This window comes from Mobula birostris, chromosome 12, assembly GCF_030028105.1.
Source record: "Mobula birostris isolate sMobBir1 chromosome 12, sMobBir1.hap1, whole genome shotgun sequence".
Classification (NCBI taxonomy): Eukaryota; Metazoa; Chordata; class Chondrichthyes; order Myliobatiformes; family Myliobatidae; genus Mobula; species Mobula birostris.
In genome coordinates this window covers 94,876,798-94,898,762 of record NC_092381.1, presented here as the reverse complement: position 1 = coordinate 94,898,762, position 21,965 = coordinate 94,876,798, and the positions used below count along the sequence as shown (strand labels likewise).

Below are 21,965 nucleotides of genomic sequence, written 5' to 3'. Positions count from 1 at the left end.
GTCACAATGCTGAGAGACTGTACGGCATCCTAGGGTGAGTACACATGACGTGCGCAGCACAACTGGCAGGTGTGTTCAGTGACATCTTTAATCTCTCCCTCTCCCAGTGTAGAGTGCCTTCCTGCTTCCAATGATCCACCATTGTCCCTGTACCAAAAAAGACCAAGGTAACGTCCCTGAACAACTGGCATCCTATCACACTCACCTCATATAATAAGCAAATACTTTGAGAAGCTGGTCAAGGATTACATCTGCAGCATTCTACCACCCAAACTGGACCCCCTACAATTCGCCTACCGACACAACCGATTGACAGACAACGGAAGAGCCACTGCTCTACATACTGTCCTTACACATCTGGAGAAGAAGGATGCTTATGTGAGAATGCTGTTCATGGACTACAGTTCAGCATTCAACACTATAATTCCATCCAGGCTTGACAGGAAGCTCAGAGACCTCAGCCTTGACCCTGCTTTGTACAGCTGGATCCTGGATTTCCTGTCAGATTGCCAGCAGGTGGTACGAGCGGGCTCCCTCAACCTCCACCCCTCTAACTCTCAACACAGTAGCCCCTCAGGGCTGTGTACTAAGTCCCCTCCTTTACTCCCTGTATGCCCATGACTGTGTTGCCACCCACAGACACTACATTGATTGGTCTTATCTCAAACAATAACGAGGTAGCCTACAAGGAAGAAGTCATTTTTTTGACACAGTGGTGTCAAGAAAACAACCTGTCCCTCAATGTTGCAAAAGCAAAGGAACTGGTTGTGGATTACAGGAGGAATGGAGACGGGTTAACCCCTATTGACATCAATGGATCCAGAGTTGAGAGGGTAAACAGCTATAAGTTCCTCAGCATCCACATCACCAAGGGCCTCACATGGTCTGTACAAGCCAGCTGTGATGAAAATGGCACAACAGTCCCCCTTTCACCTCAGACGGTTGAGGGAGTTTGGTATGGGCCCCCAAATCCTAAGAACTTTCTAAAGGGGCACAATTGAGAGCATCCTGACTGGCTGCATAAATTCCTGGTATGGGAACTGCACCTCCCTTAATCGCAGGATTCTGCAGAGAGTGATGCGGACAGCCCAGTACATGTGTAGTTGTGAATTTCCCATGATTCAGGACATTTACAAAGACAGGTGTGAGGAAAAGGGCCTTGAGGATCATTGGGGACCGAGTCACCCTAACCACCATCCATTCCATCGGAAAACGGTACCGCAGAATAAAACCAACAGGGTCCGGAACAGCTTCTTCCACCAGGCCATCAGACTGATCAACTCACGCTGATTTGAATGTATTTCTATGTTACATTGACTGTTCTATTTATTATAAATTACAATGATTGCACGTTTAGACGGAGACATGACATAAAGATTTTTACTCCATGTATGTGAAGGATGTAAGAAATAAAGGCATTCAATTCAATCTAACCCTATTGTATCTACTTCCACCCACTGCTACTGGCTGTATATTCCACGCACCCACCACTCTCTGTGTGAAAAACTTACCTCTGACATCCCCCTGGTACCTACTTCCAAGCACCTTAAAACTATACCTCCTGTGTTAGTAATTTCAGCCCTGGGAAAAAGCTTCTAGTTATCCAAACAATCAATGCCCCTCATTATCTTATACGCCTCTATCAGGTCACCTCTCATCCTATGTTGCTCCAAGGAGAAAAGGCCAAATACACTCAACCTGTTCTCATTAGGTGCGCCCTCCAAACCAGGCAACATCCTTTGTAAATCTCTGCACTCTCTCTATAGTATCTACATCCTTCCTGTAGTGAGGCGACCAGAACTGGACACAGCACTCCAAGTGGAGTCTGACCAAGGTCTTATATAGCTGTAACATTACTTCCGGCTCTTGAACTCAACGCATGGTTGATGATTGGCAAGACACCACATGCCTTCTTAACAACACTGTCAACCTGTACGCAGCTGATGATACGTTAGAAGAATCTTTTGCATCACAGAGAAATTCAACATGGAAACAATTCTTCTGCCAACAGAGCTTGTATCAACCATCAAAAACCCATCTAACATTAACTCCAGCCTAATTCCCATCGACATGTCCTCTCCTACTGCCCACCCCATTCTACCATTCATAGAACATAGAATAGTACAGCACAGTACAGGCCCTTCAGCCCACAATGTTGTGCCAGCCCTTAAACCCTACCTCCCATATAACCCTCCACCTTAAATTCCTCCATATACCTGTCTAGTGGTCTCTTAAATTTCATGAGTGTATCTGCCTCCACCTCTGACTCAGGCACTGCATTCCATGCACCAACCACTCTCTGAGTGAAAAAACCTTCCTCTAATATCCCCCTTGAACTTCCCACCCCTTACCTTAAAGCTATGTCCTCTTGTATTGAACAGTGGTGCCCTGGGAAAGAGGCGCTGGCTGTCCACTCTGTCTATTCCTCTTAATATCTTGTATACCTCTATCATGTCTCCTCTCATCCTCCTTTCCTCCAAAGAGTAAAGCCCTAGCTCCGTTAATCTCTGAACATAATGCATACTGTCTAAACCAGGCAGCATCCTGGTAAATCTCCTCTGTACCTTTTCCAATGCTTCCACATCCTTCCTATAGTGAGGCGATTAGAACTGGACACAGTACTCCAAGTGTGGCCTAACCAGAGTTTTATAGAGCTGCATCATTATCTCGCGACTCTTAAACTCTACCCCTCGACTTATGAAAGCTAACACTCCATAAGCTTTCTTAACTACCCTATCCACCTGTGAGGCAACTTTCAGGGATCTGTGGACATGTACCCCCCAGATCTCTCTGGTCCTCCACACTACCAAGTATCCTGCCATTTACTTTGTACTCTGCCTTGGAGTTTGCCCTTCCAAAGTGTATCACCTCACACTTCTCTGGGTTGAACTCCATCTGCCATTTCTCAGCCCACTTCTGCATCCTATCAATGTCTCTCTGCAATCTTTGACAATCCTCTACACTATCCACACCACCACCAACCTATGTGTCGTCTGCAAACTTGCCAACCCACCCTTCTACCCTCACATTCAGGTCGTTAATAAAAATCACGAAAAGTAGAGGTCCCAGAACAGATCCTTGTGGGACACCACTAGTTACAACCCTCCAATCTGAATGTACTCCCTCCACCATGACCCTCTACTTTCTGCAAGCAAGCCAATTCTGAATCCACTTGGCCAAATTTCCCTGGATCCCATGCCTTCTGACTTTCTGAATAAGCCTACCGTGTGGAACCTTGTCAAATGCCTTACTAAAATCCATGTAGATTACATCCACTGCACTACCCTCATCTATATGCCTGGTCACCTCCTCAACTCTATCAGGCTTGTTAGACACGATCTGCCCTTCACAAAGCCATGCTGACTGACCCTGATCAGACCATGATGCTCTAAATGCCCAGAGATCCTATCTCTAAGAATCTTTTCCAACAGCTTTCCCACCACAAACGTAAGGCTCACTGGTCTATAATTACCCGGACTATCCCTACTACCTTTTTTGAACAAGAGGACAACATTCGCCTCCCTCCAATCCTCCAGTACCATTCCCGTGGACAACGAGGACATAAAGATCGTAGCCAGAGGCTCAGCAATCTCTTCCCTCGCCTCGTGGAGCAGCCTGGGGAATATTCCGTCAGGCCCTGGAGACTTATCCATCCTAATGCATTTTAACAACTCCAACACCTCCTCTCCCTTAATATCAACATGCTCCAGAACATCAACCTCATTCATATTGTCCTCACCGTCACCAAAGAGAAGTGTATTCATTAAGGACCTTGCTCACTTCCACAGCCTCCAAGCACATCTTCCCACCTCTATCTCTAATCAGTCTTACCTTCACTCCTGTCATCCTTTTTTTCTTCACATCCATGCACTAGAGGCAATTTATGGTGGCAAATTATCTGATCAATTCACATATTTTGGGACATAGAAACATCGAAAACATACAGCACAATATAGGCCCTTCAGCCCACAAAGCTGTGCCGAACCTGTCCCTACCTTAGAAGTACCTAGGCTTTACCCATAGCCCTCTATTTCTGTAAGCTCCATGTACTCATCCAGGAGTCTCTTAAAAGACCCTATCGTTTCCACCTCCACCGCCACGGCCGGCAGCCCATTCCACGAACTCACCACTCTCTGCGTAAAAAAAACTTACCCCTGACATCTCCTCTGTACCTATTTCCAAGCACCTTTAAAACTATGCCCTCTTGTGCTAGCCATTTCAGCCCTGGGGAAAAGCCTCTGACTATCCACAGGATCAATGCCTCTCATTAACTTGTATACCTCTATCAAGTCACCTCTCATCCTCCGTCGCTCCAAGGAGAAAAGGCCGAGTTCACTGAACCTATTCCTATAAGGCATGCTCCCCAATTCAGGCAACATCCTTGTAAATCTCCTCTGCACCCTTTCTATGGTTTCCACACCCTTCCTATAATGAGGTGACCAGAATTGAGCACAGTACTCCCAAGTGGGGTCTGACCAGGGTGCTATGTAGCTGCAACATTACCTCTCGGCTCTTAAACTCAATCCCTCGATTGATGAAGGCAATGTTGACATGGGAGACCAGAGCAACAGAGGGAGCATGTGTAAGCTCCATGTTCCAGCGTGACTTATTTCACTGGGCTCTGACTCACAGGAGGTTCCAGTTGTATAAATTTTAATTTCTTTGAAGTGACATCATGATCAGAAACAGAGGTGAAGGGCCTGTTCCTGCATTGTACTGTTCTATTGTGTATTTTTTTTTAAATATTGCTTGGTTAATTCACATGGTTGCTTTTCATTTTAAATGTGAAAAGAAGATACACTGTATCTAAGCCAACCTTCATTTTATTTCTTCATTCATTAGATGTAGACTTCTGATGACAAAGTCAGCATTATCTGTTTGTAATTTTATTTTCTTGAATGTAGAGATTTAACAGTTCATTTCTAAGGAGTTTTTAGAACTAATCTCGGTCTGGAAACACAGAGGGCAGACCAGATAGGCATTAGAGAATCAAATGGGAGTTTCACAATAATCTGGCAGCCAAAAACCATCAGGTACAAATACTTGGGGCTTGAACCTTCTGGTTTTACTATTGCTTTCAATCAGCAGTTCTTTTAAATTTTCATGCAACACACATCAAAGTTGCTGGTGAACGCAGCAGGCCAGGCAGCATCTCTAGGAAGAGGTACAGTTGACGTTTCAGGCCGAGATCCTTCGTCAGGACTAACTGAAGGAAGAGTGAGTAAAGGATTTGAAAGTTGGAGGGGGAGGGGGAGATCCAAAATGATAGGAGAAGACAGGAGGGGGAGGGATGGAGCCAAGAGCTGGACAGGTGATTGGCAAAAGGGACGAGAGGATCATGGGACAGGAGGTCCGGGAAGAAAGACAAGGGGGGGGGGGGGGGACCCAGAGGATGGGCAAGAGGTATATTCAGAGGGACAGAGGGAGAAAAAGGAGAGTGAGAGAAAGAATGTGTGCATAAAAATAAGTAACAGATGGGGTACGAGGGGGAGGTGGGGCCTAGCGGAAGTTAGAGAAGTCGATGTTCATGCCATCAGGTTGGAGGCTACCCAGACGGAATATGAGGTGTTGTTCCTCCAACCTGAGTGTGGCTTCATCTTTACAGTAGAGGAGGCCGTGGATAGACATGTCGGAATGGGATGTGGAATTAAAATGTGTGGCCACTGGGAGATCCTGCTTTCTCTGGCGGACAGAGCGTAGATGTTCAGCAAAGCAGTCTCCCAGTCTGCGTCGGGTCTCGCCAATATATAAAAGGCCACATCGGGAGCACCGGACGCAGTATATCACCCCGTCAACTCACAGGTGAAGTGTTGCCTCACCTGGAAGGACTGTTTGGGGCCCTGAATGGTGGTAAGGGAGGAAGTGTAAGGGCATGTGTAGCACTTGTTCCGCTTACACGGATAAGTGCCAGGAGGGAGATCAGTGGGGAGGGATGGGGGGGACGAATGGACAAGGGAGTTGTGTAGGGAGCGATCCCTGCGGAATGCGGGGGGGGGGGGAGGGAAAGATGTGTTTAGTGGTGGGATCCCGTTGGAGGTGGCGGAAGTTACGGAGAATAATATGTTGGACCCGGAGGTTGGTGGGGTGGTAGGTGAGGACCAGGGGAACCCTATTCCTAGTGGGGTGGTGGGAGGATGGAGTGAGAGCAGATGTATGTGAAATGGGGGAGATGCGTTTAAGAGCAGAGTTGATAGTAGAGTTGATAGTGGAGTTGATAGTACTGCGTCCGGTGCTCCCGATGTGGCCTTTTATATATTGGCGAGACCCGACGCAGACTGGGAGACCGCTTTGCTGAACATCTACGCTCTGTCCGCCAGAGAAAGCAGGATCTCCCAGTGGCCACACATTTTAATTCCACATCCCATTCCCATTCTGACATGTCTATCCACGGCCTCCTCTACTGTAAAGATGAAGCCACACTCAGGTTGGAGGAACAACACCTTATATTCCGTCTGGGTAGCCTCCAACCTGATGGCATGAACATCGACTTCTCTAACTTCCGCTAGGCCCCACCTCCCCCTCGTACCCCATCTGTTACTTATTTTTATGCACACATTCTTTCTCTCACTCTCCTTTTTCTCCCTCTGTCCCTCTGAATATACCTCTTGCCCATCCTCTGGGCCCCCCCCCCGTCTTTCTTCCCGGAACTCCTGTCCCATGATCCTCTCGTATCCCCTTTTGCCAATCACCTGTCCAGCTCTTGGCTCCATCCCTCCCCCTCCTGTCTTCTCCTATCATTTTGGATCTCCCCCTCCACCTCCAACTTTCAAATCCCTTACTCACTCTTCCTTCAGTTAGTCCCGACGAAGGGTCTCGGCCTGAAACGTCGACTGTACCTCTTCCTACAGATGCTGCCTGGCCTGCTGCGTTCACCAGCAACTTTGATGTGTGTTGCTTGAATTTCCAGCATCTGCAGAATTCCTGTTGTTTGTGTTTAAATTTTCATGTTCGGCAATTTCAAATGTTATAATTTTTCAGTCAAGCAATGTACTGGCCTATGCTATTTATAAGGAAAATGTGTTGAGAATATTGAGATCTTTTCTAAATGATATTGCCTTTTTACCTACCATGGGAGTTCTCTGGGGTCATTTTGGTAGCAGTTTACATTCCACCTCAGGCCAATATCAAGCAGGCTTTGGATGATCTGAATAATGGGATCAATGTGCACAAAGCAGCACACCCTAACGCCTTTACTATCATTTTGGGAGATTTTAACCAGGGCAGCCTGAAAAAATCACGAAGCAACTACCATCAACAGATCACTTGCAATACCAGAGGAAACAACACACTGGACCATTGCCTACCATGCAATTCCATGCCTACCGTGCTATTCCATGCCCTCACTTCGGGAAATCTGATCACCTAGCTGTACTTATACTGCCCGAGTATATGCAGAGACTGAAGACTGCAGCACCAGTAGTGAGGACCAAGAAGGTATGGACAAGGGAAGCACAGGAGCGCCTACAGGATTGCTTTGAACCAGTGGACTGGACTGTATTCAGTAATTCATCTTCGAACCTGGATGAGTATGCTGCAGTTGTTACTGACTTTATTCCTGTGTGGATGAGTGTGTGCCTACAAAGACTTAGCGTACATTCACAAATCAAAAGCCGTGGATAAACCAGGAGGAACGTCGTCTGCTGAAGGCTAGATCTGTAGTATTCAAGTCTGGCAACCGAGGCCTGTTCCAGAAAACTAGGTATCACTTGCGGAGGGCTACTTGAGGACAAAGAGACAATTTCAAATGAGGTTAGAGGTGACATCAGATGCACGGCAACTCTGGCAGGGTCTGCAAGACATTACTTCCTACAAAGCGAAACCCAATAGTATGAATGGCAGCGATGCTTCACTACCAGATGAACTCAATGCCTTCTATGCACACTTTGAAAGGGAGAACACAACTACAGCTGTGAAGATCCCTGCTGCACCTGATGACCCTGTGATCTCCGTCTCAGAGGCCGATGTTAGACTGTTTTTAAAGGGAGTGAACCCTCACAAGGCGGAAGGTCCTGATGGAATACCTGGTAAGGCTCTGAAAATCTGTGCCAACCAACTAGTGGGAGTATTCAAGGACATTTTCAATCTCTCATTGCTACGGGTGGAAGTTCCCACTTGCTTCAAAAAGGCAACAATTATACCAGTGCCTAAGAAGAATACTGTGGGCTGTCTTAATGAATATCGCCCGGTAGCACTCACATTAACAGTGATGAAATGCTTTGAGATTGGTCATGGCTAGACTGACAGCAAGGATCTGGACCCATTGCAATTTGCCTATCGCCACAATAGGTCAATGGCAGACACAATCTCAATGACTCTGTACACAGCTTTAGACCACCTAAACAACACAAACACCCATGCCAGGATGCTGTTCATTGACTATAGCTCAGCATTTAATACCATCATTCCCACAATCCTGATTAAGAAGTTGCAGAACCTGGGCCTCTGTACCTCCCTCTGCAATTGGATCTTCAGCTTCCTAACCGGAAGACCACAGTTTGTGCAGATTGGTGATAACATATCCTCCTCGCTGACGATCAACACTGGCGCACCTCAGGGGTGTGGGCTTAGCCCACTGCTCTACTCTCTCTATACACATGACTGTGTGGCTAGGCATAGCTCAGATACCATCTATAAATTTGCTGACAATACAACCATTGTTGGTAGAATCTCAGGTGGTTATGAGAGGGCGTACAGGAGTGAGATATGCCAACTAGTGGAGTGGTGCCGCAGCAACAACCTGGTACTCAACATCAGTAAGACCAAAGAGCTGATTGTGGACTTCAGGAAGGGTAAGACGAAGGAACACATGCAAATCCTCATAGAGGGCTCAGAAGTGGAGAGAGTGAGCAGCTTCAAGTTCCTGGGTGTCAAGATCTCTGAGGATCTAACTTGGTCCCAACATATCGATATAGCTATAAAGAAGGCAAGACAGCGGCTATACTTTATTAGGTGTTTGAAGAGATTTGGCATGTCAATACACTCAAAAACTTCTATAGTTGTACTGTGGAGAGCATTCTGACAGGGTGCATCGCTGTCTGGTAAGGAGGAGCTACTGCACAGGACCAAAAGAAGCTGCAGAAGGTTGTAAATCTAGTCAGCTCCATCTTGGGCACTAGTGTACAAAGTACCCAGGACACACAGGAGATTAGTGTGCAAACTTAAAGCACACGGTATTGGGGGTAAGGTATTAATGTGGATAGAGAATTGGTTGGCAGACAGGAAGCAAAGAGTGGGAATAAACGGGACCTTTTCAGAATGGCAGGCAGTGACTAGTGGGGTACCGCAAGGCTCAGTGCCGGGACCCCAGTTGTTTACAATATATATTAATGACTTGCATAAGGGAATTAAATGCAGCATCTCCAAGTTTGCAGATGACATGAAGCTGGGCGGCAGTGTTAGCTGTGAGGAGGATGCTAAAAGGATGCAGGCTGACTTGGATAGGTTAGGTGAGTGGGCAAATTCATGGCAGATGCAATTTAATGTGGATAAATGTGAAGTTATCCACTTTGGTGGCAAAAACAGGAAAACAGATTATTATCTGAATGGTGGCCGATTAGGAAAAGGGGAGGTGCAACGAGATCCGGGTGTCATTATACACCAGTCATTGAAAGTGGGCATGCAGGTACAGCAGGCTGTGAAAAAGGCGAATGGTATGCTGGCATCTATAGCAAGAGGATTCGAGTACAGGAGCAGGGAGGTACTACTGCAGTTGTACAAGACCTTGGTGAGACCACACCTGGAGTATTGTGTGCAGTTTTGGTCCCCTAATCTGAGGAAAGACATCCTTGCCATAGAGGGAGTACAAAGAAAGTTCACCAGATTGATTCCTGGGATGGCAGGACTTTCATATGATGAAAGACTGGATGAACTAGGCTTATACCCGTTGGAATTTAGAAGATTGAGGGGGGGGATCTGATTGAAACGTATAAAATCCTAAAGGGATTGGACGGGCTAGATGCAGGAAGATTGTTCCCGATGTTGGGGAAGTCCAGAATGAGGGGTCACAGTTTGAGGATAAATGGGAAGCCTTTTAGGACCGAGATTAGGAAAAACTTCTTCACACAGAGAGTGGTGAATCTGTGGAATTCTCTGCCACAGGAAATAGTTGAGGCCAGTTCATTGGCTATATTTAAGAGGGAGTTAGATATGGCCCTTGTGGCTAAAGGGATCAGGGGGTATGGAGGGAAGGCTGGTGCAGGGTTCTGAGTTGGATGATCAGCCGTGATCATACTGAATGGCGGTGCAGGCTCAAAGGGCCGAATGGCCTACTCCTGCACCTATTTTCTATGTTTCTATCTTTAGGAAGCGGTGTCCCAGCAAGGCAGCGCCCATTATTAAGGGCCTCCAGCAGCCAGGGCATGCCCTTTTCTCACTCTTACCATCAGGTAGGAGGTACAGAAGCCTGAAGGCACACAATCAGCGATTCACGAATTCCTAAATGGACATTGAAGCTACCTCACTTTTTAAAAAAAAACAGTATTTCTGTTTTTACACGTTTTTTAAGAATCTATTCAAAATGTGTAATTGATTTAACTTATTATTATTATGTTTTGCTTTATTTATTTTTCTCTCTGCTAGATTATGTATTGCATTGAACTGCTGCTGCTAGGTTAACAAATTCACATCATATACTGGTGATAATAAACCTGATTTTGATAGATATAGGAAGCACCATATTCGCATAACCTCCATGTTAGCCACAACAGTGTTCCTCACATTTGCATTCTCAACAGCATCCACTATAAACAAAACATGTTTCTCTGCGCTTACAAAAATAATTTTGAAACAGAAATTAATCTCCATTTTAAAAATACACTGTAAATCATTTTTAAAACTAGCAAACATTTACTGTAAAAAAAGACAAAAAGCATTGAAGCTGCTTAATTAAATAAAAACAGAAAATACTTGTCGGTTAAGCAGCACATGTGAACTGAAATAACGCTATAATTTTTCTATTAGTTTTACCATAATTCTATTCATTTTAAAAAAGGATATATTCAGGTTACAGGTTAAAGTCCAAAGTCCAGAACTGGGGCAGAGCAAATTTTGCAACCATTTAATGGAATCGTAGTGGTTGATTGCACAAAATTGTTTGCAGAGCAAGGAGTACAGTATCTGTAAAATGGGAGGTTGTTAGAAGTGTAATCTCAAGAGTTCAGGACCTGTATGTCCAAGTTAGAGTGAAGGGCAAAGCTGGCCAGGTTAGAAAACACCGGTTGACAAAAGATATTGAGGTTCTGGTTAAGAAAAAGATGGAGGCATATACTGCACATAAGCAACTGTACTCTACTCTAGTGAATTTCTTTATGACTAAAAGTCATGTAGGAGTGCACAAGAGGGAAGTTAGGAGGGCAAAAAGTAGATACGATAAGAATTTGCAGACAAGTTGAAGCAAAATCCAGGAAAGTTCTTTAAGTATGTAAAGAACAAACAGGTAGGGAGGGAGAGAATGGGTCCCCTTAAAAACAGCATGGTTTTCTGTGTGTGAAACCAAAGACTATTGGTGAGATTCTTAATATTTCTCTTCAATTTTTACTATGGTGAAAAAGAAGCAAGTTAAGGAAATAGGGGAAATGAGCTGTGTTGTGTTCGGCTACATTAAGTGGAGATATAACCTCTGGGCCTGACCTGGTGCCTTTTCAGACTTTGAGACGCTAGAGAGAAGAAAAATAAATCACAGAGGCCCTGTTCTTACAAAGATTTTTACTACTTTTCTAGTCACAAGTGATGTGTACAGGAGAGTGGCTCATGTAGTATCATTATTTAAAAATAGGGAGCAAAGTCAAGCCATCTACTGGCCAGTGATTCTGACATTGGCGGTAGATAAATTGCTGGAGCAGGATTTTGAGGGACAGGATCTACCAACATTTAGAGAGCTAGTCTGATTCAGGACAGTCAGCACAACTTAGTGTGCAGGAAGTTGTCTCCAAAGAGAGTAGATGAGGGTAGAGTAGTAAATGTTGTCTATATGAACTTTAGGAAGGCCTCTGACAAGCTCACTAGCAAGCTACGTTGGAAGGTTAAATCACATCGGAAATCATTTATAATCGGCTCAATGGTATGGAGTAGAGGGTGATGGTCAAGGGTAATGGAGCTCTGTGTCTAGTGGTGTGCTCTAAGTGTTAGTGCTGGGACCGCTGTCATTTGTAATTTATATAAATGATTTGCATGTGAATGTACAAGGCATGCTTAGTAACTTTGTATATGATGTTATAATAACTGGTATTATGGATAGAATAGAAGTTATAAAAATTACAGGTTGATTTGTAATCAGCTACATAGGTGGATTGCAGATTGGTAAACCCTTTAAATCCAGATAAATGTGAGGTATTGTATTTTGGGAGATCAAACCAGGGTGGGACTGATACAATGAATGGTAGGAATACAGGGAATGGTATGAATCAAGGAGACCTAGGACTGCAAGTATATAGTTTACTGATAGCAGTGTCACAGATACATAGGGTAGTGAAAAGGTATGGCAGACCAACCTTCATCAATCAGGGCACTGAGTTAGGAGGTTATGATGCAGTTATAACCAGTAGGCTAGATAAGGGAGATGCAGTGGATGTTGTATGTTTGGATTTTCAGAAGGCCTTTGACAAGGTGCCACACATGAGGCCACTTAATAAGCTAAGAGCCCATGGAATTATGGGAAAGTTACATACGTGGATAGAGTGTTGGCTGATTGGCAGGGAACAGAGAGTGGGAATAAAGGGATCCTATTCTGGTTGGCTGCCGGTTACCAGTGGTGTTCCATAGGGGTCTGTGTTGGGGCCGCTTCTTTTTACATTGTACATCAACGATTTGGATTATGGAATAGATGGCTTTGTAGCTAAGTTTGCTGACGATACAATGATAGGTGGAGGGGCCGGTAGTGCTGAGGAAATGGAGAGTCTGCAGAGAGACTTGGATAGATTGGAAGAATGGGCAAAGAAGTGACAAATGAAATACAATGTTGGCAAGTGTATGGTTATGCACTTTGGCAGAAGAAATAAACGGGCAGACTATTATTTAAATGGGGAAAGAATTCAAAGTTCTGAGATGCAATGGGACTTGGGAGTCCTTGTACAGGATACCCTTAAGGTTAACCTCCAGGTTGAGTCGGTAGTGAAGAAGGCAAATGCAATGTTGGCATTCATTTCTAGAGGAATAGAGTATAGGAGCAGGGATGTGATGTTGAGGCTCTATAAGGCACCGGTGATTACTTGGAGTACTGTGGGCAGTTTTGTTCTCCTTATTTATGAAAGGATGTGCTGACGTTGGAGAGGGTACAGAGAAGATTCACTAGAATGATTCCGGGAATGAGAGGGTTAACATATGAGGAACGTTTGTCTGTTCTTGGACTGTATTCCTTGGAGTTTCGAAGAATGAGGGGAGACCTCATAGAAATATTTCGAATGTTGAAAGGCATGGACAGAGTGGATGTGGCAAAGTTGTTTTCCATGATGGGGGAGTCTAGTACGAGAGGGCATGACTTAAGGATTGAAGAGCGCCCATTCAGAACAGAAATGCGAAGAATTTTTTTAGTCAGAGGGTGGTGAATCTAAGGAATTTGTTGCCACGGGCAGCAATGGAGGCCAAGTCATTGGGTGTATTTAAGGCAGAGATTGATAGGTATCTGAGTAGTCAGGACATCAAAGGTTATGGTGAGAAGGCGGGGGAGTGGGACTAAATGGGAGAATGGATCAGCTCATGATAAAATGGCAGAGCAGACTCGATGGGCCGAATGGCTGACTTCTGCTCCTTTGTCTTACAGTCTTATGGTCTATACAAGACATTGGTGAGGCTGCACTTGGGAGTGTTGAGTACAGTTTTGGTCACATTGTTACAGCAAAGATATCATTAAACTAGAAAGAGTGCAGAAAAGAGTTATCAGGATGTTGCTTGGACTTGGCCCAAACTACAAGGAGAGATTGTGTAAACTATTCTCTGGAACTTAGGAGATTGAGGGATGATAGAGGCATCATTTGGGGCACAGACAGGGTGGAGCACAGTCTTTCCTCAGAGAGAGGATGCTAGAAACATGATGGCATATGATTAAGATCAGAAGCAAGAGATTTAAAAGTGAAATCAGGAGCAGCTTATCATGCAAAGGGCGGTGTATACTTGAAATGAGCTCCCAGAAATAGTGGATGAGGTGAGCTTATTTGCAACATTTAAAAGCCTTCTCAATACGTATATGGATAGGAGGGGTTTAGAGGTCTATGGGTCATATGTAGGCAAAATGGGACTAGCTCACTGGATAACACAGTCAGCATGGACAGGTTGAGCTGAATTCTGCTGATCCTGATTCTATTTCATTCATAACTTTTCATTACTTTATACTTTATTGTCACCAAACAATTGATACTGGAACGTACAATCACAGCAATATTTGATTCTGCGTTTTGCGCTCCCTGGAGTACAAATCGATAGTAAATATTAAAAATTTAAATTATAAATCATAAATAGAAAATGGAAAGTAAGGTAGTGCAAAAAAACCGAGAGGCAGGTCTGGATATTTGGAGGGTACGGACCAGATCGGGGTCAGGATCCGTTCAGCAGTCTTATCACAGTTGGAAAGAAGCTGTTCCCAAATCTGGCCATATGGTTCTTCAAGCTCCTGAGCCTTCTCCCAGAGGGAAGAGGGACGAAAAGTGTGTTGGCTGGGTGGGTCGTATCCTCGATTATCCTGGCAGCACTGCTCCGACAGCAGTGGTGTAAAGTCAGTCCAAGGACGGAAGATTGGTTTGTGTGATATGCTGGGCTGTGTTCACGACCTTCTGCAGCTTCTTCCGGTCTTGGACAGGACAACTTCCATACTAGGTTGTGATGCACCTTACAAGAATGCTTTCTACGGTGCATCTAGTCATAGTCATAATCATACTTTATTGATCCCTGGGGAGATTGGTTTTCGTTACAGTTGCACCATAAATAATTAAATAGTAATAAAACCATAAATAGTTAAATAGTAATATGTAAATTATGCCAGGAAATAAGTCCAGGACCAGCCTATTGGCTCAGGGTATCTGACCCTCCAAGGGAGGAGTTGTAAAGTTTGATGGCCACCTGCAGGAATGACTACCTATGACGCTTTGTGTTGCATCTTGGTGGAATGATGCAACACAATGATCCAACCAGTACCTTATGTAGTGGATGGGAGACATTGTCCAAGATGGCATGCAACTTGGACAGCATCTTCTTTTCAGACACCACCGTCAGAGAGTCCAGTTCCATCCCCACAACATCACTGGCCTTACGAATGCGTTTGTTGATTCTGTTGGTGTCTGCTACCCTCAGCCTGCTGCCCCAGCACACAACAGCAAACATGATTGCACTGGCCACCACAGACTCGTAGAACATCCTCAGCATTGTCCAGCAGATGTTAAAGGACCTCAGTCTCCTCAGGAAACAGAAATCTATAAAAATTAGTGAGGGTCAAAATTTCTTTAGCTTTCTCAGGAAGTAATGGCGCTGGTGGACCTTCTTGGCAGTGGACTCTGCTTGAGTCAGGTCATTTGTGATATTGACCCTGAGGAACTTAAAGCTTTTGACCTGTTCCACTTGTGCACGACCGATGTAAATGGGGTCGTGCGGTCCGCTACTCCTTCTGAAGTCAACAGCCAATTCCTTCGTCTTGCTGATGTTGAGGGATAGTATATTGTCTTTGCACCATGCCACCAGGTTCTTAATTTCCTCTCTGTACTCAACCTCATCATTACCCGAGATATGGCCTACAATTGTGGTGTCATCAGCAAACTTATATATTGAGTTCGATGGAAACTTGGCTACACAATCATGGGTGTACAGTGAGTACAGCAGGGGGCTGAGTACACAGCCTTGTGGGGCACCGGTGCTCAGAGTGATTGTAGAGGAGAGCTTGTCCCCTATTTTTACAGCCTGTGTCCTGTCTGGGAGGAAGTTGAAGATCCAGCTACAGATCTGAGTGCTAAGGCCCAGGTTCCGGAGCTTAGAAATCAGTTTATTTGGAATGATTGTATTAAAGGCAGAGCTGTATCAATGAAAAGGAGCCTTACATATGTGTCTTTATTCTCCAGGTGTTCTAGGGAGGAATGTAGGGCCAGAGGGATGGCATCTGCCGTTGACCTGCTGCTCTGGTTGGCGAATTGCAAAGTGTCGAGGTTGACTGGTAGGCTGGGATTGATGTGTGCCATAACCAATCACTCGAAGCACTTCATAGCAATTGATGTCAGAGCCACAGGTCGATAGTCGTTCAGGCATGCCACCTTGCTCTTCTTCGGCACCGGGATTATCGTTGCCTTCTTAAAACACGAGGGGATCTTAGACTGAAGCAAGGAGCAGTTGAAGATGTCAGCAAACACTCCAGCTAGCTCGCTTGCACAGGCCCGGAGAACCCATCCTGGGATGCCATCTGGACCCGTCGCCTTCCTTGAATTTATCTTCAGGAAGGCCCTTCTAACATCCTCCTTGGTGACGATGAATCTCGATGCCACCAGGTTTGGTTCATCCGGAGGGAGCGGGACGCTCATTAGAACAGAAACAGTTAGAAAATAAGCATGTTCTGAGTTGCAGAAAAGGGGAGAGGGTTGGAGAGAACGGAGATAGACATCAAGAGACTAAAATTACACACAAGTGGTAGCGAAAAATAAAGTAATTTTAGAACTGCAGGATACAAATCATTGCAATTCCTGACAATATCCAAAAGGCCAGTTCTGACACAAACTGTAGAGGTTGGTAATCTGAAATTGTTAAATTCAATATTAAGCTAGCCTGTATGCTGTGGTTCTTGCTGCAAGCAATGCTTTAGCTCATCAATTGTGTCTTCTCTTTGATTTAACATGGTCACCTATTGTACCTCTGCACAAACAACTGAAAATGACATCCCCCTGCTCTGTTTGCTTCTGTTTTATTATTTACAGTTTTAGTTAATGATATCTGTACTACTTCAGAAGTTGAGATTGGAATTCTAAATTTTACATGGGATGCCCAGCATGGGTTCTGAAATTTGACAGGCAGTTTGTGAGTAACAACAGAAACTGCAACTTTGTAGTATTTAGACTATTTCAACTTTCCTTTAATTATTATTTTTCACATAATTGCACACATTTTTTAATCAATTGTTTATTTCCAGTCACACATTTATTCTTTTAACTATTGTCACCAGTAGGGGGCTGCTGCCCAATCTATTCCACTGACAAATGTAGTCTGTTGTCCACATGTGTATTTTGAAAGCACACAGAGAATTATGAATTTTAAAGCAAGATATAAATTCTACGCGGTTGACATTTATTGCCAGCATGGAATCTTAACTATTTAGCAAAAAATCAAATAGGGTTTTTCAGGTCTTTTTGTCTTTTTATTAGTTAGTGAATATAAATTCAGGAAATATAATAAATTTGGAATTGAAGTCAATTCTCAAGTTAAAGCTTTCATTAGAGCTACCAGATTATTTGATGAGTGGTTCACAACATAATATCCTTATTCAGTCTAGCCAATATGTAACTCCTGTATCACATTAATTTCCCATAAGGAAGTAAATAATGAAAAAAATAAAGCCTTATAAACTCTAACTTATCATTCTAGATTTAAAAAAAACACAAATTAAAATTCTCACTCTGCAGCAGTGGGATTCAAATTAATGTCTCCATATGCTAGTCTTCTGGATAGAAGCCAGTATCTTAATCCTGTAGAACCACACTTAGATGGCATAATTTTGGTCAGAAATCTTCCTATGGAATATTTTAATTTCCCTCACTGAGAACATTTTGTCATTCCAGACTAAACACCACTGACCACATCCTCAAATAATTTGAGTTAGATTTCTAATTTACATTTAACTCTGCAGAATAAATATTAGCAGAAAAAGAAATTGCTTTCCAGTAAGTTACTGGTGATGTTACCTTACAGTATTTCCTTCCAAAAGACTAACAAACAAAATATTTAGCAATCTGTTGCAAAAGTACACTAGCATCTACTCTATAAAGCAGAAAACAACATCAGTATCCACAAAAACAAGACAAAGGCATTGAGTGTAAGAGTTGGGATGTTATGTTGCAGTTGGTGAGGCCATACTTGTGTATTGCAGAGTTTTAATTAGTCAGTTATAGGAAAGACACAATTAAGCTGGAAAGAATGCAGAGAAGATTTATAAGAATGCTGTCAGGACTATATTACTGTACCTTACTATATTACTCTTTGACTCAAGCGTCTGAGTTATGTAGAGAAATTAGGTAAGCTAGGATACGAGGGGTGACTTTATATGGGTATAAAATCATGAGGGGCATACAGAGGGTGTATGCTCACAGTCTTTTTCTCACGGAGAAGGAGAATCAAATATGTGAGGTTTAGGTTTAAGGTGAGAAGGGAAAAATTTAAAGGGGTGGTGAGTATATTTAATAGACTCCCAGAGACAGTAGTTGAGGCGGATACAATAACAACATTTATAACGTCAGGAAAGGTTGAGGGATGTTGGCTAAACATGGGCAAATGGGACTAGCTTTGAATGGGCATCTTAGCTGGCATGGACAAGTTGGACCAAAGGGCTATTTCTGTTCTGTGTGACTCTTAATCCAAACCTACCACTATATTAGTCTATCCTCAATCAGCATCATGCAAGCTGGTGTCAATAAACCTCCTCATCAATGCTCATTCTGGCTTCTCTCTAATGCTTAGGTTCCATCATTAGATTCTGCTTAAATATTGACTTCAATTTTGTGAATGCAGCAAATAGGAAAGCTGATAGGAAATAAGGACAAATATCACCACAGACTGGCTTGCCTAGTGCAAATTAAGATAACTGTGAATAACCGTGAGTATTGGAAAGCAATCGTTCTTAGTGCCTGACCCCTGCTCTTCAGCTTTTTCATTGATGACATTATCATCATTGAATTCCCTCATCATCAACTGCTGGATGTCATTATTTACCAGAAACTTGAACAAAGCCACTGGTATGGTGGAGAAAGCACATTCAATGCTAGGCATTTTACAGTGGGTGACCCATGATCCAAAATGACTTTTCACCACCTAAAAGACAGAAATCAGGTACATGTAAATATATTCTTCACACTTGCCTGAGAGTGCTATTTCAATGACACAAGATACTCAGCATCATCTAAGACATCATTCCCTCTCAGATACTGCTCAACATTGAACCCTGGTTTCTAAAGCCACAGAGCAACAGGTTTAAATGTTTCTTAACCGTCATGTCGAAATGCACTGACCATTTCCAGTGAACTGTTGTTAAATCTGATCATGTGTGAAGACACAGTGCCTTGACATTAATGGTATAGGCAAACAGACATTGCATGGTAAATACTAGATGTAAAAACTAAACTTGGTCCAATTAATCGATCATGCCAACAGTTTTACCCATCATGGGTTAGTTCTTAAAGTGTGCTTTCTCAAAAATTTGAAGGTTTAAATCTTGAGATGGTTTAAATGAGCAGAAAGTGAGTTGAGAACAGAATAAATCTTAAACTGGCAAAGATTTATGTCAATATTTTTAAGAAAAATAAAAAGCAGACATAGAACATTCACATTAATGCACTCAACTTCACATTTTTATTCTGGCATAATATAGAAAGCATAGCCTTGTGATCATTTTTCGAATGGCAATTCCAACTGCATGTTATAATTTCTAAGTCATTGATGTTTCATTCCATTCAAAAGTGCATGCACGCTTAGAAAGACTAAACAGCAATTCATATTTTTTTAAATGATGAAAGGAGTTAAATGAGAAAAGACAGACTCAGGAAATATCAAATTTTGACAAAATTACAATCAAACCCTTCACATCGATACTTTGTCATTTAGTGGATTCAGTTTAAAATGAGATTAAATCTCCAGATCTGGATATTCCTTTATGATATGAGTAAACTCCTTGGTCAGCGAAGGAAGTCAATGTTGTTTTGATCGTTGGTTCTAGTATCTTCCCACATTTCCCATCAATGGCAACCACAATTTGATATGGATTGGATGCCATGTGAACTAACTCTAATAGTTAAGAATCACTACCTTTATGAATATGTTACTCTGTAATTCTTTCACTAATATTTTTCTTGGATGTATTCTCTGCAATTCTGTGTACTAAAACCAACAGTTAAAAAAACAAGCAATAAAATATTAAGTCTGTGTATTTTTTTCCATGAAGGTGAGTCAAGATGTGCTGACATGCAAACTACCAACTCTGAATTTAAGATTAAAAAACAATTTTATATCCTTAAACAGCATGGAATACTTGTTCTTGCTGAGTAAACTGAGCAAAATACAATGATATAATTTTCAGATAGTAAGAAATGGAAAAGCTTACCCAGATATATGTAATTAGTGATCATTATCCCTTTACACAGGTCCATGGAAGGACTGCTACCATGTTCGACAGACTGGATATGCAAACAGTGGCATGTATTTAATCAAACCAGAAGGCACAGAGAAACTAATCCAAGTCTGGTGTGACCATAGCCATGATCAGGGGGGCTGGACAGTCATCCAGCGTAGGGTTGATGGGGCAGTCAATTTCTTCAGGAACTGGGATAACTACAAGGTAAATACTTTCAAAATTTTGTTCACATTTATCCTGGAAATACAAGCTCAAGGTGAGTGACAACACACTTGAGCACTCATGATGACATATTCATGCTAGATTTGGGCAAAGTATTGTACAATGCACAGTTTCCACATCGAAAGTAAGCCATTCTGCAGCTGCAGACAACCTTGCTTTTCTCAAATGGCAAAGGTTTTTTTCAAAATTCTATGCACGCAGAATACCCTGCAAATATTGACATGCCAGTGGAAACTAAATCAAAGGCTTCCAGAGGTACTCTAACAACCAAATGATGGAGAGCTCCACGGCCACAGACTAGTTTTTTTTTTAAATATTTGTGCTGGCATCAGAAATGTTAAGCTTTAAAAACCAACCTCTCCAAATTTCAGATGCACCAATTGAGATGCAGATTTTTGTGTCGCATGACCCTTGGGAACCATTTTCAGGCTTCAGTTTGAAAACTGTGCTATGCAGCATTTTATTTTTGGAGAGATTGAAATCATAGTCTTGTAATTTAGGACAACTCTTTAAAGTGTGTTTGTCACATATTTTCCAATTTTAGCATGTTCACAGATTTCTCTGAAACTGCAATTAATATAATAGTCAAAAAGCTTTTTTTAAAAGTTATTCATAGGAATGTGGGTATTGATGACATGGCTTATCATCCACAATTAATTACCTTTAAATAATTGAAGATGGCACCTCAAGGTGTTTCTACAATGGATTCAGCTAAATGGTCCAAGGATTTTCACTTAGCAAAGATGAAGGAGCAGACATACATTTCAAATTTTAGACTAGTGTGTGGCTTGGGGCAGAACTTGCAGGTGATGGCATTCCCTGTGGCCAGGTAACAAAGGCTACTGTTGAGAGAGTTTGTTGAAGTAGCCTAGGCAAGTTTCATACTGAAGTTATGCTTAAAATTTGCCAAAAAGAACTGTGAATTCCTGTTTTCTCTGCAGTACAATAGCAGAAACTACAACAATGCAGGAAATTATCCTCATTCAGATTCAGTTTATCAAAGTAGCGGTAATCTCATTGATAACAGTAAAAAAAAAAACAAGGTTTAACTTCAGAACAAAGATTGCATAGAATTCCAACTGAAATGATATAATTAGTGGAACGAATATCATGCGTAGGTCAAAAGGATACAACTCCATTAAATCACAGGTACGTATAGGTCATATAACCACACAGAGTTCTACTAGATGTGGTTAGCTCAAAACCACCTGCTAAAATGTACAATGAGTTTTGGTCCTGTTAGCCAAACCACTTAAAAGTCAGACATCCCAAGTCCTGTATAAAAGGAGAATAATCAAACCGCTTGCCAACAACCATGAGTTCCAGTAATTCCTCAGCCAAGCCACTAGGTTCAAACATACTGTCATGAAAAATCAAAGTGCAAAGAACTTGTATAGCACACTCATGAAAGCAAGTGCATGTTGAAGTGCTGTTATTCAAGGCA

At 42.8% G+C, this 21,965-nt stretch overlaps 2 protein-coding genes across 8 annotated transcripts in view; one reads left to right on the top strand and one right to left on the bottom strand.

Annotated features, from left to right (window-relative positions):
* The window catches only part of ralgps2 (Ral GEF with PH domain and SH3 binding motif 2), a 567,568-nt gene that overhangs the window by 228,607 nt on the left and 316,996 nt on the right, over window positions 1-21,965 (bottom strand). The window lies entirely within an intron of this gene.
* The window catches only part of LOC140206125 (angiopoietin-related protein 1-like), a 125,577-nt gene that overhangs the window by 47,138 nt on the left and 56,474 nt on the right, over window positions 1-21,965 (top strand). For both annotated transcript variants that reach the window (XM_072274325.1, XM_072274324.1), the window contains exon 3: window positions 20,310-20,503. In XM_072274325.1, the coding sequence (XP_072130426.1) occupies window positions 20,310-20,503 (194 nt within the window). The remainder of the gene's footprint in view (window positions 1-20,309; window positions 20,504-21,965) is intronic.